This window comes from Oncorhynchus tshawytscha, linkage group LG08 (assembly GCF_018296145.1).
Source record: "Oncorhynchus tshawytscha isolate Ot180627B linkage group LG08, Otsh_v2.0, whole genome shotgun sequence".
Classification (NCBI taxonomy): Eukaryota; Metazoa; Chordata; class Actinopteri; order Salmoniformes; family Salmonidae; genus Oncorhynchus; species Oncorhynchus tshawytscha.
In genome coordinates, this window is record NC_056436.1 from 50322715 (window position 1) to 50342133 (window position 19419).

General features: G+C 41.0%; 1 protein-coding gene across 2 annotated transcripts in view; it reads right to left on the reverse strand.

Annotated features, from left to right (window-relative positions):
- LOC112256359 (GPI ethanolamine phosphate transferase 2) overlaps positions 1 to 19419 on the reverse strand; it is a 122404-nt gene that overhangs the window by 47225 nt on the left and 55760 nt on the right. For both annotated transcript variants that reach the window (XM_024429558.1, XM_024429560.2), the window contains exons 7-8: positions 12790 to 13007; positions 8766 to 9041 (exon numbers count right to left, since the gene is read on the reverse strand). In XM_024429558.1, the coding sequence (XP_024285326.1) occupies positions 8766 to 9041; positions 12790 to 13007 (494 nt within the window). The remainder of the gene's footprint in view (positions 1 to 8765; positions 9042 to 12789; positions 13008 to 19419) is intronic.

The following is a 19419-nucleotide window of genomic DNA, read 5'->3' on the forward strand; positions in this document are numbered from 1 at the left end:
ACAGGTTACCTTGTTGTTCTTGGGCACAGGGACTATGGTGGTTTGCTTGAAACATGTAGTTATTACAGGCTGTACTTATTAATGAAGCCAGTGACTGACGTGGTAAACTGCTCAATGCCATCGGATGAATCCCGGAACATATTCCAGTCTGTGCTAGCAAAACAGTCCTGTAGCTTAGCATCTGCTTCATCGGACCACTTCCTGTTTGAGTTTTTGCTTGTAAGCAGGTATCAGGAAAGTAGAGTTCTGGTCAGATTTGCTAAATGAAGGCCGAGGGAGAGCTTTGTACTGGGAATAAAGGTGATCTAGAGTTTTTTTTTGTTGCACAGGTGACATGCTGGTAGAAATGAGGTAAAACAGATTCCAGTTTTTCTGCATTAAAATCACAGGCCACTAGGAGTGTCGCCTATGGATGAGTATTTTCTTGTTTGCTTATGGTCTTGTAGAGCTCGTTGAGTGCATCCTTAGTGCCAGCATAGTTTTGTGGTGGTAAATAGACCGCTATGGAAAAATATGGTATTAAACTCTTGGTAAATAATAGTCTACAGCTTATCATGAGGTAATCCATCTCAGGCAAGTTAGAAAATCTCAAAATAAGCTGAGACTTCCTTAATATTAGAGATCGCGCACCAGCTGTTGTTAACAAAGAGACACACACCACCCCCACGATGTTACCAGACACTGCCGTCCTTCCGATGCATAGAAAACCCAGCTAACTGTATATTATCCAAGTCCATGTTCAGACATGACTCCGGGAAGAAAAGCATATTACCGTATTTCATGTTCCGTTGATAAGAAAATAAATACAATCATTGATAGTAGAGGTCAACCGGCATTGCTGATTACTTAGGGCCGATTTCAAGTTTTCATAACAATCGGTAATCGCCATTTTTGGATGCCGATTATGGCCGATTACCTTGCAATCCACGAGGAGACTGCATGGCAGGCTGACCACCTGTTACTCGAGTGCAGCAGGGAGCCAAGGTAAGGTGCTATTGTAAATATGGAGGAGGATCTTGGATGTTATTGGCTATTTAGCTTCCACTGGTCCTGGGACCATTGTTAAGGTCAATGGTGAATTTTGCCCATACCAGGACATTTTAGCCAAAAACTTGGTTGCCTCTGCCAGGAGGCTAAATCTTGGCTGCAAGTGGATCTTCCAGCAAGAAAATAACCCGAAGCACACATCAAAATCCACAAAGAAAAGGTTAGTTGACCACAAAATAAGCATTTGGAAAGGCCATGTTAGTCGCCGCACTTGAAAATTGTGGTTTGAATTTAAGGAGTCAGTCCATAAGCCGGAGACGAAAGATATCAAGGATCTGGAACGATTCTGTAAGGAGGAATGCCTAAGATCTCTCCCAAAGTGTTCTCCAATCTCATAAAAGGTTTTAGAAAAAGACTCAGTGCCGTTATCCTCGCAAGGTGAGGTATTGAAAGGTGTTGAAACAAGGGTGGCAATAATTTTGACCCATATCTTTTTGAGTAAAAATATTTACTTGTGAAACAAAATCTCTTTGTCTGAGCAATTGTATTAGTAAAAACTAATATAATTTCTCAAGATTTTTAGAATACAATATAGCTCAATATGTAAATTCTTTATTGTATACAGTCTTTTTTGCTAATCTTTACCATAGGTGCCAATAATGTTGGACCTGACTGTATATGCTAATCCAATAGCAGACTGGCACACTGCTGGAGATCTCGTCTGGTCGGAACGTGCGTTTAGCATCAACAGGGCAGTTTGTCACCCAAGTGTTTTCCTGCTTACCTAATGGCACCCGATCCCCAGGGGCCATAGGACACTAAATAGGGAGTAGGGTGCCATTCAGGACATAGCCATTATAACTCTACTTTTTTTTGCCAGACCGTCTGGGTTTGTCACACAAAAGGAACCCCACAAGGCTCCCTCCTCTCCCCCTTCGGTTTCTGAAGGCATGCTGACACAGACATAGAGCCAAAGTAAACCTGTCACGGTGCATCCAGTGGCGGGACCTCACTTCAGTTCATCACATACACATCCGGTCAATAATTGGAAGCGATGCGGTGTTTCCTGCCGTTGGCACCATGTCTAAAAGTTGTCCTGGAACATCAAACGAGACAATGTAAATCATTGCCTGCTTATCCTTTTTTCAGAAGACATGGGTCCCTGTTATGTCTGGCAAAAACCAAACACTGCATTCCACAGTAACAACCTCACACAAACGTTCAAGCATGGTGGTGGTAGTGTGATGGTAAGGGGATGCTTTGCTGCCTCAGGACCTGGATGACTTTCCCTCATTGAAGGAACCATCCATCTGTGAGCTGAAGCGTAGCTGGGTCATGCAGCAAGACAATGATCCAACACACACAAGCAATTCTACATCAGAAAGACTCAAAAGCAACACACTTAAAGTTCTGGAATGGCCTAGTCAAAGTCCAGACCTAAACCCGATTAAGATGTTGTGGCAGGACCTGAAAAGAGCAGTTCATGCTCGAAAACCCATTAAGTTAAATTGTACGCCATGCTGTGCGCAGTCAAAGGAAAATGACACGCTTGCTAACTTGGTCAGCTATGTAATAAAATGAGTCTGTTTTCAACAAATCAACAGTTTTAGACTATTGTATTTTAACCAAGAAAGCTAAATAAATGTTCAATCAGTACTGAGTGAATGAGCAAAATCATTCGGAATGAACGCTTCCAATCTGTCCATTTAAAAGGTCTGTCAAAATCAATGTTTTAAGAACAGGGTTCGTAGGGTTAACATTTAGATCCACCGCCTGTGGATCTGAAGACTGTGGGTTTGTCTCCCAGAGGAAACATTTTGACCCCTCCCACACACACTTATTTTCATTAATTAGGTGGCTCTTAAAAGAGCCTTTGGGTCCGTGGATTGGCAGGCAAGTGGCAGTGAGTGTGGTGGTGTGTAATATTGCGTGTGTCTTGCTAGAATGGAGGAGAGACCAGCTTTCAGATTCTAAAGGAACAGGTTGTTGCCCTCATTGATTGAGATGCACGCCATCTCTACGGTACTTCCCAAGGACACAGTGCTTTATGGCAGAGTAGTGGATTGTGGGCAAGCGCTTGTCACAGAGAAATAAATGCAAGCTGGCCCATGTGGAGCTGACAAACGACTTATGCCAATTCCAATACACACATGGTCATTCGCACACTATCAATACTTAAAATGTATGTTCTGTTCCAAATCTGTGCATAGTCCCATCTGTTTTCATATTTATACTGTCAAATATAAATAAGGGAATGTGTGCTCTTTTACTGGAGTTGAACATTTGTAGTTAAAGGATTTAGAGCAGATTTGTTAATATGTATATCGTCGTTCTTAAGAGCGTTTGGTACTTGTATTTTACAGGGGTTTCTCAGCATTGTTTGTATCTGGAGTTGCCAAAATTGTTCTTGACGATCCACAGGGCTATAAATGTTTTTTTTTTCTTCAAGTCCAGTGCTACCACACCTGATTCGACTACTCGGCTGTTCATCAAGACCTCAGCTGTTCATCACGACCATGAATAGTAGAATCAGGTGTGCTAGAACAACAACAAAAAAGCCTGCATAAAACTGCAGCTTCTCAAGAGCAATTGTGGCCATCCCTGAATTGTATTTACAAAGTTGACTATATCTGACGAATGTACATTTGGTTGTAAACGCTATATTTAGTGATAATTCACTTTTGTTTCCAGGTAATGTAGGACTTTCTTCAGTAAACTTTTAGGTTCCAGGGGCTTGCTCGGTTGTCTTAGGAGAAATCAGGACATGTTTTCCCACAATTTACTCCAAATTGGCTGAAGTGAGTTTCTGTTTTGTTGCTTCCCTCTGGAAAATCAGCTGTTAATATTAAATAAATACTAACAACTACATTATCTCTGTTGACATTTGTGATTACTGCTTACTTTTAACTACATTTTAATGCTGTTTTATGCTGTATTATAATGTGGTATAATAATTTTGTGTAAAAAACATGATTTAAAAAAAAAAACATGTTTAAGTGAGAAGTATGCATGGTCTGAAGCCAAAACAGACAGGAAATTCACATGAGCACCACAATGCCTATTCCATCCATGCTCTACCAAGGTTTTCCAGCACACAGCTTTGGCCTACTACGCTTTGACCTACTAAAGTAGCTATAATGGTATTGTACTTCAAACTATGTGTAGGCAGGTTTCTTAGGATTCAAACTTTATCAAACAGCCTACTTCATACTCTTCAGAGGAATAATGGACTTTACAGTGTACAGCTATTACAATGTATACAGTACCAGTCAAACATTTGGACACACCTACTCATTCAAGAGTTTTTCTTATTTTTTAAAACTATTTTCGACAATGTAGAATAATAGTGAAGACATCAAAACTATGACATAACACATATGGAATTATGTAGTAAGCAAAAAAGTGTAAAGAAAAAAAAGAAAAATAACACCCGTGGCATTCTCTCAACCAGCTTCATGAGGAATGCTTTTGCAACAGTCTTGAAGAAGTTCTCACATATGATGAGCACTGAGCTGCTTTTCCTTCACTCTGCGGTCCAACTCATCCAACTCATTCCAAACCATCTCAATTGGTTTGAGGTCAGGTGATTATGGAGGCCAGGTCATCTGATGCAGCACTCCATCACTTCCTTCTTGGTCAAAAAGCCTTTACACAGCCTGGAGGTGTGTTTTGGGTCTTTGCCCTGCCGAAAAACCAAATGATAGTCGCACTAAGCGAGCAGGTGTGTCAAAGGTTTGGACTACCTCATGAAGCTAGTTGAGAGAATGCCAAGAGTGTGCAAAACTGTCATCAAGGCAAAGGGTGGCTACCTTGAAGAATCTCAAAATCTCAAATATATATTTATTTGTTGAACTTTTTTGGTTATTACAACACAGTGGCGTCCATTCTTCTTAAATGGAAGAACTTTGGAACAACCAAGTCTCTTCCTGGAGCTGGCCACCTGGCCAAACTGAGCAATTGGGGGAGAAGGGCCCTGGTCAGGGAGATGACCAAGAACCAGATGGTCACTCTGACAGAGCTCCAGAGTTCCTCTGTGGAGATGGGAGAACCTTCCAGAAGGACAACCATCTCTGCAGCACTCTACCAATCAGGCCATTATGGTAGAGTGGCCAGACGGAAGCCACCCTAAAAGGCACACGACAGCCTGCTTGGAGTTTGTCAAAAGGCACCTAACGGACTCTCAGACCATGAGAAACAAGATTCTCTGGTCTGATGAAACCAAGATTGAATTCTTTGGCCTGAATGCCAAGCTTTACATCTGGATGAAACCTGGCACCATCCCTACTGTGAAGCATGGTGGTGGCAGCATCATACTGGGGATGTTTTTCGGCGGCAGGGACTGGGAGAGTAGTCAGGATCGGGGGAAAGATGAACGGAGCAAAGTACAGAGTGATCCTTGATGAAAACCTGCTCAAGAGCACTCACGGCCTCAGACTAGGGTGACGGTTCACCTTCCAACAGGACAACAACCCTAAGCACACGGCCAAGACAATACAGCAGTAGCTTCGGTTCAAGTCTCTGAATGTTCTTGCGTGGCCCAGCCAGAGTCCGAACCCGATCGAACATCTCTGGATAGACCTGAAAATAGCTGTGCAGCGACCCTCCTCATTCAACCTGACAAGAGTTTGAGAGGATCTGCAGAGAACAATCTGAGAAACTCCTCCAAATACAGGTGTGCTGAGTTTGTAGCGTCATACCCAAGAAGACTCCTGGCTGTAATCGCTGCAAAAGGTTTTTCAACAAAGTGCTGAGTAAAGGGTCTGATGGTATTTCCATTTTTAATGTTTAATACATTTGCAAAAATGTCTTAAAACCTGTTTTTGCTTCAAAATTATAGGGTACTGTGAAAAAAAAAAAAACATTTAGTCAATTTTAAAATAATGATGTAACGTAATAAATTGTGGGGAAAAAATTAAAGGGTCTGAATATTTCCGAATGCACTGTATCTCTCTCTCTGTCTTTCTCTACGTTCTTCTCATCTGTGTCAGCACTTTCTGTTAGTTCCCAGAAGAGAGAGAGAGGAGGCCACTTTTTCAAACATAATTAAGAAAGCTAAATGACACTGGTGACTTAGAAGTAGAAAGAAACAGTTTGTCTTTAAAACTTTTTCTAGAAAGGGTAATTCATTTTAATTATTCACCTCTCTTTATGTTGCATGCTTGAGGTGCAATTTTGAAATCAATGCAAACACATTTGGTCTTATGGTTTTAATCGTATGACTTGCAGGGACAGAAATAAGTAATTACAAAGAAAGGACAGCATCATTTCGAAGACATTTTGTCTCAAACGGTGTATTTTTTATCAACATGCAATGCAATTATTTAACCTGTCTGCTCAATATACACCGACGTGCTCAAATGTGTTGGTACCCCTCCACAAAAGACAAAGAACGCACAATTTTCTCTGAAATAACTTGAAACTGACTAAAGTAATTGGCATCCACCATTGTTTATTGCATATTTAATAGAAATCAGACTTTGCTTTAGATTTTTTATTCAACATAATATTGTAAATAATAAAACAAATGAAAATGGAATGGACAAAAATTATGGGACCCTTAAGTTAATATTTTGTTGCACAACCTTTAAAGGCAATCACTGCAATCAAACTTTTTCTGTAGGTCTCAATGAGACTTCTGCAGCTATTAAAAGGTACTTTGGCCCACTCTTCCTGAGCAAATTGCTCCAGCTGTCTCAGGTTTGACGGGTGCCTTCTCCATACTGCAAGTTCCAGCTCTTTCCATAGATGTTCAATAGGATTCAGATCAGGACTCATAGAAGGCCACTTCAGTATAGTCCAATGTTTTGTTCTTATCCATTCTTGGTTGCTTTTAGCTGAGTGTTTTGGGTCATTATCCTGTTGGAGGACACATGACCTGCAACTGAGACAGAGCTTTCTGACTCCGGGCAGTACGTTTCGCTCCAGAAAGCCTTGACAGTCTTGAGATTTCATTGTGTCATGCACAGATTCGAGGCACCCTGTGCCAGTCGCAGCAAAGCAGCCCCAAAACAGAACCGAGCATCCTCCATGTTTCACTGTAGGTATGGTGTTCTTTTCTTTGAAAGCTTAATTTCTTCGTCTGTGAAAGTAGCGCTGATGTGACTTGCCAAAAATCTGTCCAAAGGACATTCTCCCAGAAGGATTGTGTCTTTGTCGATATGTATTTTAGCAAATTCCAGGCTGGCTTTTTAAAATGTTTTTCATTCAAAAGTGGAGTCCTCCTGCGTCTTCTTCCTTGCAGCCCACTTTCGCTCAAAAAAGCGGCGGATGGTGTGATCAGAAACTGACATCAAATCAAATGTTATCAGTCACATGCGCCGAATACAGCAGGTGTAGAAGAACTTACAGTGAAAGGCTTACTTACGAGCCCCTAACCAATAATGCAGGTTAAAAAAAAATGCAGATAAGAATAAGAGATAAAAGTACCACGTAATTAAAGCTCAGCAGTGAAATAACAATAGCGAGACTATATAAAGGGGGGGGGTACCGATACAGAGTCAATGTACGGGGGGCACTGGTTATTTGAGGTAGTATGTGCATGTAGGTAGAGTTATTAAAGTAACTATTCATAAGATGACAGAGAGTAGTAGTGGTGTAAAGAGGGGGTGAGGGGGGCACTGCAAATAGTCTAGGCAGCCATTTGACTAGAAGTTCAGGAGTCTTATGGCTTAGGGGTTGAAGTCTGTTTAGAAGCCTCTTGCCGTGCGGTAGCAGCGAGAACAGTCTATGACTTGGGTGGCTGGAGTCTTTGACAATTTTTAGGGCCTTCCTCTGATACGCCTGGTATAGAGGTCCTGGATGGCAGAAAGCTTGGCCCCAGTGATGTACTGGGCCGTACGCACTAACCCTCTGTAGTGCCTTGCGGTTGGAGGCCGAGCATTTGTCATACCAGGCAGTGATGCAACCAGTCACCTTCACCTTGGAGTTCAGCTTGTATCTCTTTGGCAGTTATCCTTGGTTCTTTATCTGTTCAATCTGGGGTCGATTTTCCTCCTGCAGCCGTGCCCAGGGATGTTGGCTACAGTTCCATGGACCTTAAACTTCTTAATAATATTTGCAACTGTTGTCACATGAACATCAAGCTGCTTGGAGATGGTCTTGTAGCCTTTAACCTTTACCATGCTTGTCTATTATTTTCTTTCTGATCTCCTCCGTCTCTGGTCCATGTTCAGTGTGGTGCACACAATGATACCATACAGCTCAGTGACTACTTTACTCCATCTAAATATCTAAATGACTGATCACAAGATTGGAGACATGTGTGACACTAATTAAATTAGTTTGAAATATCACTATAATCAAATCATTTATTATCTTTTCTAAGGGGTACCAACATGTGTGTCCAGGCCATTTTAGAATATCTTTGTAGAATAAGCAACAACTCATCTCTTTTCACAGCTTCTTTGCTTTATTCTATGACATACCAAAGGCATGCAAGTATACATGATAAAATAGCTTTCAATTTCATCACTTTTCAGGAGGAATGAAGCATTATTTCAATGAGCTGTAAGTGTACCAACAAATTTGAGCAGGTCTGTGTAATGTTGATGAAAGGGAATAGGCTACTGTGGTCAGGGAGGGTCAGAGAAGAAAATGCACTAGCCTAATTCTTCAAGTGATAGTTCTCTCCAAGGTCAGTGTCAAATGTCTTCAGACCTCAAAAGTGGTCTGAAAACGTCCATAAATTACTAGGTCGAGCGTAACATTTGACCAGGCTTTAGAAGACAAAAGAGCTACTAATGTCTCATTGGAGATGGCTCTCGGGACAATGTACTCACCTTACCAGGGGGCTTTGCTCCCTTCCTGGCTGCCATGGATACCAGAATGCAGAGCAGGGCAGAGGAGAGGGCCACTGCCCCGAACACCAGGCCCCAGGGGAGGCTGCAGAAGTAACAGGCGCTCTCGGCCGACGTGCACACCAGCATGTGCACGGAGAAGAGGAGCAGGCACAGCAGGTAGAAGGGCAGCGAAAGCAGAGCCGAGGACACAGGGAGATCCACCTCTGACGCACCGCTCAGTGCCTCGGGCATGGCCAGCAGCAGGAGGAGAAGGAGCTGGAGAGAGGAAGAGGAACGCACACACTCAGTCCAGTCATGGATGTAAGCAAAAACAGACTCACAAGGGTGTGCAAATATGCACATACATAATGCAAAAACACCAGACAGACCAAGCTCACCTTTATAGCTACAAGTCTTTGCAACTGTCGCATGAGGTCAATGAGTCATACAGTAAAGGAAACAGAAGATAGAGAGAGATGGCTGGATAGATGGGCAAACTACGAGGTAACACTGGAGTCAATATGTGAACAGAGTGCAGACATTTGTCAGTCTGTGGTTGATGTGGCTTGGATTGAGTCAAAGCAAAAGCATCATTTATGTGCTTCCCTATATTTGCATTTTGGCTTGACTGAAGTCTTTCAACTGGAACCTTTCAATGTGCCATCTCAGAAGCAAATATGGAAGCTCTTTCTTTTCAAAGTAAACAAGTACATGGAACACAAGAGTTCCAGGTCCTTTGCTACGTAAATCCCTTTCTCTCTACGGACAAAATCTATCAGGGACCGTGCAGTGGAGAGTAGACTAGTTGCCTTGTCCTTGAGTATCGACTGGGACAAACTGCTGACAAGTCCAACTTTTTCATTTTGGAAACAGCCTCTTTTTTTTTCTCTCCCTCTCTCTCCCTCTCTCTCCCCCTCTCTCCCCCTCTCTCCCCCTCTCTCCCCTTCTTTCTTCCTGATAGAAGGCAGTCGCCTCTCGAGGGACACTTCTTAGTTTCTATTCAGAGTTTGGGATATTCTTTTGTCAACTTTCCCAACCGCTCCCAATAATACTCGCTGGGGAGTCTATGCAGAGCGTTCTGTCGTGCTGCAATTAGCAGTTTTATTTCTGAAAAGAAATAAATAACTTGTAGGGAAACGGTCTTAAAGTGCGAGCATGACAACAAACCCAGTGAACTCAATGGTAACTGAAATTTGAGTACCACCTGGAATAAATGCTAAGCATTTCTATAGGTTAAACCGTTGTCGTTCATATCTTATTTATTGTGCGTACAGTATTTACTGTTGTAAATATTCTAAAAGTGGAGGCAATCTTCGAAAACCAGGACGTTACAACATACAGTATATTCTACAAAAACAATTCATAAAAAAAGATCTCACAGCTCCACCAATGATCCAAAACGGTCCAACGTTAAGTCAAACCCTTACACAAATAACTTAAGTGAGCAAATGCCAACACGTTCTGTGATTTTCTTACGATGATTGTTTTCCCGCTTTTACCGGCAAATTGCCTGTTTGCATATTAAAGCCTCATCTCCAAGATGAAACACATTCAAATGAACGTAAGGTGTGACTGCAACAGTCAGCATGAGAGCACAGCAGATTTGTCTCCGTTCATTTGTTTTTGAAGGGAACGCATGGGAATTGCCTCATCCAATATTGTTCACATGGAAGATTTTTGTCGTACAAGCCCAGGAAAGTTGTAAAGTTGTATTGTTACGGAGAGCCCCCCCCCACCCCGATAAAGTTTACCTGGAGAAACGCTTGCTCAACAAAGAGCAGTATAAAGATGTGTTGACCTTTAAAGCATCGCTACACCATTTAACTTGATACCGATGCACCAAATCTGGAACCAACAGGACCCTGAACAGCTTCTACTCCCAAGAGATAAGAGTGATGAATAGTTAGTTATACAGTGAACCAAATAGCTACCCGGACTATCTGCATTGACCCTTTTTGCACTTTTTGGGGACCTATTTTCACATACGCTGCTGTTACTGTTTATCATCTATCCTGTTGCCTAAGTCACTTTATTTATAGTTATGTACATATCTAAATCCATTACCTTGTACCCCTGCACATCAAATAGGTACTGGTATCCCATGTGACATTATATAGCGATCGTTACTCACAATATATTTACTATGACTTTTCAATAATTTCTCCATTTTCGTTCTCTATGCGTCATTGGGAAGGGCCCGTGGGTAAGTATTTCACTTTTAGTCTGCCCCTGTTGTTTACGAAACACGCAACGAAAACATTTCATTTGATTTGAACCTGATAAGCAAACAATATGGCACGCACGCGCACACACACCTCACTTCATTAGAGACCCTTTGTCCAAGTGTTTGGTAGCAGCAAATGTTTAAAAGTAGCGACGATAAAGATCAAGGCATCATCTAAAAGTTATCACAGACAGAGGAAACAGAATTATCTGTTATCCAATCAGAACTGTGGGGAAGTTCTGTTCCAACTGTAAGGTTATTCCCACGCTAGCTCGAGGCCATTTTAATAATTGAAGGCTATATCAACACTCCCTGTAAAGGTAAACCACGGGATTAAGTCGAGTCAATCCTTAAATCAACATTAAAACTGTTCATTAAAATGTATTGTGTTCTATGAATATGCCTAGATATTGGATCACTTCAGCAGCAGAATTGGCATCTTAAAATGCTAATATTTGGATGTGGGTTGTGTGTGATACGTACCATATGACACCAGTTTACAACGCAAAGTGCTCATTTAGGCTAATACCATTAAATATGAAAACCATCAGCAATATCCCACCATGTTCACACGCATACCATGCACTGGCATGCATATGTACTGTACATAACACTTTTGGTATAATGTATACAAGTGTTCTGATCAGCATGTAGTGGCAGCCCCTGACATGTCTATGACGACACCGTATTCAAGTACTCAATTGTGTTTCTCAGTTACGCTGAATGATCTGTGTTGCACTCCACAACCCCCATTCTGTCACATCTCTGGGAAGCAGAGGTGCTGTTGTGATAACATTCTATACGTCTGATATCTGATTGGAAGTGAACTTTTAGAGTCTGCTATTGGCCAACAACTCAGATTTTGAATTCAAACAGGTCATACGGTTATACATTGATCTTAGACGAATTGTCTCTCTCTCTTTTGCTCATGTCCTGCTTTGGTGAGGAACCTACACTGCCTCTCTCTCTAGCTCCTCCCCATGGACCTTTTGTGGCATGGTCTTTAGGACCTTGACTTCTCTCTCTCCCTCTTTGATCATGCCTAGAATAATGCCAGTAATAACTTGAAATTTGTGGTTTAGCCTTGTATGTGAATTGATTCAGTTTGCAATTTAAATCTACTAGCATTGATCATTCAATTCTCAGACATTTCTTGATAGCCTATTCCTGTAACTAACAACAGTCCCGCTTGCACATTGCTAAATTGTCTTTATGGAGTCAGATAATATTTTAATTGACTTTGCATAGTCTTATTATGGGTTGCATGCAAAATACATGTGTATGTATATATACAATATACCATTTTTTTTAACCTTTATTTAACTAGGCAAGTCAGTTAAGAACAAATTCTTATTTTCAATGACGGCCTAGGAACAGAGGGTTAACTGCCTGTTCAGGGGCAGAACGACAGATTTGTACCTTGTCAGCTTGGGATTTGAACTTGCAACCTTTCGGTTACTAGTCCAACGCTCTAACCACTAGGCTACCCTGCAATGTGATTTTCTGGATTTTTTCTGGATCTTTTTAAGTGGGAGAACTTGCACAATTGGTGGCTGACTAAATACTTTTTTGCCCCATTGTATATAAATATTTATATACACACATGATATTACCGAGTACATCATCACCACTATCAACATCACCATGTAACTTCCTGTCCCTCAATCCCAGCTCTGGGGTGAAGTTCCCCTAGATACAGACCTAGGATCAGGTTCCCCCCCAATCCTAACCTTAACCATTCGTGGGGAAAATCCCAAACTGACATAAGCGTCTGGGGGGGGGCAACACCCCACTACCCACCTGGAAGACGAGGACCACGCCCACCACCATGGAATACATGTCATATTTGCCCATCTGCTTGCTGAGGGCTGCGCTCATGACCCTGAGGGCCTCCAGGTACTGCTTGAGCACCTTCTTCCCCATGTTGTTCAGCACCTCTGACGTGTTGCCCTCCACCACCAGCTTCAACCAGTTACCATGGGACTTCTCCGCCACGCGGAACTGCTCGTAGCCCTCCTCTGTGGGCGAGAGAGAGGAGGGAGGGAGACAATTATGAGAGGAGGAGGGCGAGGAAAGGAAGGTGTTATGCCAAAATGTGAGTGATAACAAATGTCAATCAATTTCACATGAACAATAAACGAACTACTACTAGTCGTGGTAGTAGTTGCGAAGGTAGACACACAATAACTAACAGAGGCACCTTTCAAAAATGTGTTGTATATGTTGTACAGCGGCAATAACACAATAATACACTAATAGTTAGTCCTGTGTTAGTAAGAAACCACGGGTAATGATTTACACACATTTAATTAGCGAAACGTGCTCAAATCATTTGCGCTGGAGACTTGGAGAAAAGTACAATCGATAACCAACCAACAGCACGTTCACTCCATATAATTTGTATGCAGATTTATAGCTCCATTAGTCCGCTTGTAATTCACTTAACATTGCCAACTCGTAGCCAGGATATGAAAAAAAATCCATTCAACATTGGTAACTTTTATGTATTAATTTCATTCAAGCATTTTAATAACCTTCCAAAATAGCATTTTGGGTAGGGCTGGCATGGTAATTGTATAATCATGTAGCCAACGATTATGGATGGAGACCGTCATGAAAATAAAATAACCGTCACGACCATTCCAAATTTCCAGGACCATCAGAGCCGTAATTTTGGGAACAATAACATTCAAAAGTAGAGTATAATAAAACAACCCTTTGCTTTGGCTTTGTCCAACTGTTCTAGAACGCATACAACTCGACTGATACCCATCGTTTGCTGGCGCCTCTATCTGAATCATATGATGATGTCAGACACAGGAACGGAGGTGAAAATATACGAGCCTTCAGCCATAGGCATGAATCAAACAATAAAAACGGTCCTTGGTCAGAGTGAAAGTGGGATTGGTCAGAGGATGGCCTTTTTAGGTATCCACAAGATGCCTGAAGTTATTAGCAAATCAAAGATATTAAAAAGACAGTGTAAATGAGAGTGAGAGACATGGGCTGTCTACTCTAATGTGAACTGTCATTACACTTTCATCAGTGATGGACACGAAAAAGTACCAAAATAATTCAGGTTGATGAATGCGACCCATTGTTGGTTGACAGACATACAGCCTATAAATATGACATATTTTGAGGAGACTAGCTCTAAAAAGTAGATCATATACAGTATAAGTCTCTATAAATTATTTACTAGCTGTACTGCCAAAACTCTACAATTGTATCCCCATCTTACAACAGCTGCCACTTCAACAGACACTTACACTGCAGCTAATGTACCCAATTATACTGCTAAACACCGATTACAGAAACAATAAGAACTCATTCATTTACTCATTCAGTTACTGTATACTACACACAGGATCCACCCTATGTCCTGCTTTGATTTCTCAGGTGACAAATTCCTCAAACATAAGCGAAAATGACACGCCATCCATTCATAATGAAACTGTAATTTAATTAGTTGATCATGGGTTAGGAGAGATGAATACCCTGGCCTGGCATAGACAAGGTTTTTTTTATCACCTCCCCATCGTCTCCTAATACGATTATTACTGGTCTGCTTTGTGTATTCATTTTTGCCATGGAAAAAGTATTGAGATACTGTTATCGTCACAGCCATAATTGATAACGCTCGCTATTCATCATTTAATTATTCTGTTATCCCAATTTTGTGAAATGCAAAGTTTATTACAGCATATTTGAATGAAACAATGGTTTTGCTTTAGCTGAATCCACACAAAAAAGTATCTAATCATTTGAAAAACAGATATCAAAAGAAGTGGGAGTTGTCAATGAGGCCGAGGGCGGTACTTCACTTGTAGTACAAATAATTCCAACAAGTCGAGGACTTCTTCAATAATCCACTGTCATATTGCTGAGTCATGCAACCATCAGTGTTATTTTTCTCTTCCCACTGAGGTGGCTGGCCAAGTTTTCAGAGAAGGGGATGCTACGGCACTTAGGACAGAAATTAGCCACGTCAGCAAGAACACAAACCTCTGGTGCCCTCCTGTTCCCCTCACTTGTACCTCTGTACCTCCTCCACTCCAGAGAAACAAATAAATAAGCTCAATCAATCTAATACCAACCGCCAGTGAGACAGACGGTTGGAGAAGAAAGAAATTAGATGGGAAAAGCGCTGTATTGCAATAAGAAGTACAGGTTATATAAACTGTCCTGTAACTATTTTAAAGTAACACTATTTCCCTTCGGGAAGAAAGCATGTTTGAACTATGCCTAACATGTGGGAGTGTACTTCTTGAATCGCACTGTAAGGGCTGGTTTTGTTGAGCACTTTCATCTCCGCAGAGTAAGAATAAAGTGTTATATGGTTGAGTTTATTGAATTTGGCCCTGGATTGTGGTTGTTTCACCTCCTAATCAAAATGTTTAGTTTCCAGCTCCTCTGTTCCATTCGGGTGCACAGAGTACAGAGATTCTCTGAGAGTATTAGGTGCGGCAAGAATCCAAATGAATATTTAAAAATATGAACATTTCAAAGTAAGTAAAGAGTGTTTTCTTCAATGGGATTCTTCATTGAAGTGTTTGTTGTCAATCAACAACAGTCAAATGGTTTTCATGCACATTTGTTCACTTGAGAAATACTGCACCAAACATTAGTTAGATGTCAAATTGTGCGACTAAAATATCCTCAGAAAAACAACAAACTTAATTACAGATTTCTTGAGTTATCTTAGATTAATTCTGACTATTTTGAGGACAATATGAAGAAACAGTACTATTTTCTATTAAAGGAGTATGCGAGCACACTCTTTTGGATTCGCCTAGCCAAGTTTGGCTAAGTACCAGCCGAACGGAAGCTTGCGGAAGGCTTTAGGAGTTTAGTGTATATTTGAAGTTTGATCATGTAACGTTACACAAAATCTTGTCCATTATTAATTTTCTAGCTAAGCCTGAGCAATTCACTTCATATGAAACGAAAGAGAAACTAACCAACCATCTAGTGAAACACTAAATGCTATGCTCCTTCCATTAGCAAGTGAACTAGCTAGTTAGCTACAGTGGCATCAAATTTACGAGACAAAAAAAAAAAAAAAAAAAAAAAAAAGTCCAAATGATTTTATATTTCGTCTCTGTGTTTTCCAAATTTCCTTCAATTTGCCAGAGGCTGCTGAATGTATCTCACCAGAGAAAGCAGCCGAGCGAACGAAACAGCGCCCCGCTGTGTTGTGTGTCTATCTACACACAGACAAGGGGGAACAGAGGATAATATAAACGTAGAGTAATGAGGGGATGTAAACCAGGTGTGCGGAAAAACAAGACAAAACAAATGGAAAATGAAAGGTGGAGTGGCGATGGCTAGAAGACCAGTGATGTCGACTGCCGAACGCCGACCCGAACAAGGAGAGGGACCGACTTCGGTGGGAGTCGTGACACACACACACACACACACACACACAAATCAGTACCATGGAAAGCCACATCATACAATATTTAGCTTACGTTGATATACCCCAAAAATATTTAGTATCTTCTAGTTGCCACTGTATTTAGACTAAGCATAGGTGATTAGATTATGTTGAAACCAGCAGATGAAATCACTGGGGACCAATATAATTGCACATAGTTTAGGCAGGAGTAGAGAGATGTTGTTGTTTTGACAACTTTCTCACTGTCTATCAGACTATGCATTTGTGTCTGCCCCGGGGTCCTCACTGCCCGTGTTTCATAGCAAGTGAGTCATGCTACAAGATAGATGCTCACGGATGGATTTTGCATTTTGGAATATTTATAAGTGGCAGTTGGGATGTCGAGTGTTCATCGTCTCAATGCTCATTTGGGCCCAAACCACTTGCAGACTCGAGTGATCACTATCGAACAGAACAGCAAAAGCAAATGGCCACTCAATAAAAGGCTTAGGGGCCAAGTGTTCGGTTCGAGATCGACACTTGTGACACACATCAGTCAGAGGTCACAATCCAGACAAAATCACAATCTCCATGAACGCCCAATCGCACTAAAATATGAACCTCTAAAAATGTGTACCAGCATCTTTTTCATTCCAGCACTGTATGTAATTGTTCACGTATGCTTGAGATCCACGTGTGTAAGGTCAAAATGGGAAAGGGCCAAGCAGCCTCGATAAAGGCACTACTGTGTCAGTCCAATTTGTTCGGCCACACTGTAATTTAGCCTACTACAGCCTAGCGGTTGAATTTAGGATCAATTACTTTGCTTGCTGTGTCCTTGGCTGGATGTGACATTTGTATTTTATTTTTTAAATGTAACCTTTATTTAACTTGCATATTAAGGCTGCCTTAATCAAGGTGACTGACTGGGACAGCAATAACCACAACCTTGCAGAGTTCTCTTTGAAAGCAGCCACTCTCTCCAATTGCCCAACTCTCTCTAGCAGAGATTTCTCACAGATTAACAAATCCATACGGTCCTCTGTTCCTTTTACTGAGGAAAGATTAAAAGCCTCTCAAAAGGAGCTCCAGTAATTTAAATATGTGATAAAGACAAGAAGAAAAAAAGATGAGGTACGCACGCCACAGACTGAATTGAGCATTTTCACCAGGTCTTGTCTGGGCTTGTCAAGACATTTGCTGTAGGTGTGAGATGGTTGTTTGTGTAGATGTCTACGCATGTCCATCGGGTATACAGTAAGGACAATCTCACAAGGATGCTATGCGGTTCATGTCTCAGAGTTGTAACGGCCAGATTTCACACTCAATATTTAGGTCCACCGCTTGTAAAGTTGTCCCAGAATCACTATGGAAACTAGCGAGTGAAAAACTGGAGCTGAATAATCTGTAGTGTAGACAAGGACCTTCCTGGCAGCCATTTTAGATCCAACTCAGAATAGTAATTTAAGGCCTGTGTGAGTTCTCCTTTCTCTTGAGCTACTCTACTGCAATATAAATATGTTTTAAATGACAGTTGCAATAAGCAGCCACTGTGATTGATTAGCATGTATTTGTCTACAGTAATGTGCATTCAGCATTTAGAGGCCCATGGGGTGACATAGAGGCCCAAGGGGTGACATAAGACCGGAGCCCCAAAATACAAGTAGGAAAGAGATGGAGGGGAAAGGGCGGCGGGTGAATTGATAGACAGTGTTCAAATTCTGAACATATATTTATTTAACCTTTATGTAGGCAGGGGGAGTCCCATTGAGACCAAGGTTTCTTTTTTGAGGGAGCCCTGCATGACAAGACCAAGCAATTAAACAATCAAAGCAGGAGCAGTAAGAAACCCATAAAGAAAAATACAAAACACAAAATCCTAAAAAAAAAAAAACTCGTTCCTCAGCGAAGTCCTCTACCAACAATCTGAACTTTAGGGTATTCTGAAGATAAGTTTCTTCGCACCTCACTTACGGAACAAAAAAGCGGTGATTAAAAGATGATTGAGAAATCTGTGAGGAGGAGAAGAGACACTCTTGCTAAAATAATAAGCTGAAGCTGGTATGGTTGATTTATGGTACATCAACAGTGCCCCAAATTCTCCAGTTCATCTAGGATGATTATTCAAGCTAAATGTTTGTGGAAAACGTTCACAATGCAGTCCGAATAAGCGGATTGACATCCCATCTACATCATTGGTCGTGATGTGTGTTTTGTCCTATATTTCTATGTTTTTTTTTATTTTAAAATTTCGATTCCAGGCTCCCGTCCCCCCAGGAGGTCTTTTGCCTTTTGGTAGGCGGTCATTGTAAATAAGAATATGTTCTTAATTGACTTGCCTAGTTAAATAAAGGTTAAATAAAAAATAAATTACATTAAATTAACGTACATGCAATAAATGGAGAAATACTGCTCAATGCTATAGTCTGCCAGGTAATGCACACAGTGTGATTACCCTCTCATGAGGGTGTGGTGTATGTGTTGTTGTAGTCAAATTCCATAATTAATACCTTTCGTCACTGTTAAAATACTTAATTTAAACACAATCTTACACTGTAACTATGTAGATCTGTGTGTGTGTGTGTGTGCACGTGTGTATGTCTGTGTGTATCCATTTACACTCCCCTCCATATGCCTTTGGACAGTGAAGCTAAACATTTTTACTTGGTCCTATACTCCAGCATTCTGGATTTGAGATACAATGTTTCATATGAAGCAACAGCACAGAATGTCACATTTGTTTTGAGGGTATTTTCATACATTTGTTTAACAGTTTTTAAATGAAAGCACTTTATATATCTAGTACCCACATTTGAAGATGTCATAAGTATTTTGTCATAAGTATTTTTGTCATAAGTATAGTGTGTATATAGTAGTCAAAAGTGTAGTATTTGGTCCCATATTCCTTGCACATAATGACTACATCAAGCTTTTGCCTTTTACAAACTTGTTGGATGAAAAAGAAAATTAGTCCAGTCATTATTCACCCTTCACAAAACACAGCCAAAATAAGCTTCAGGCGCATTCAACAAGTCACAAGATTGATATAGTCA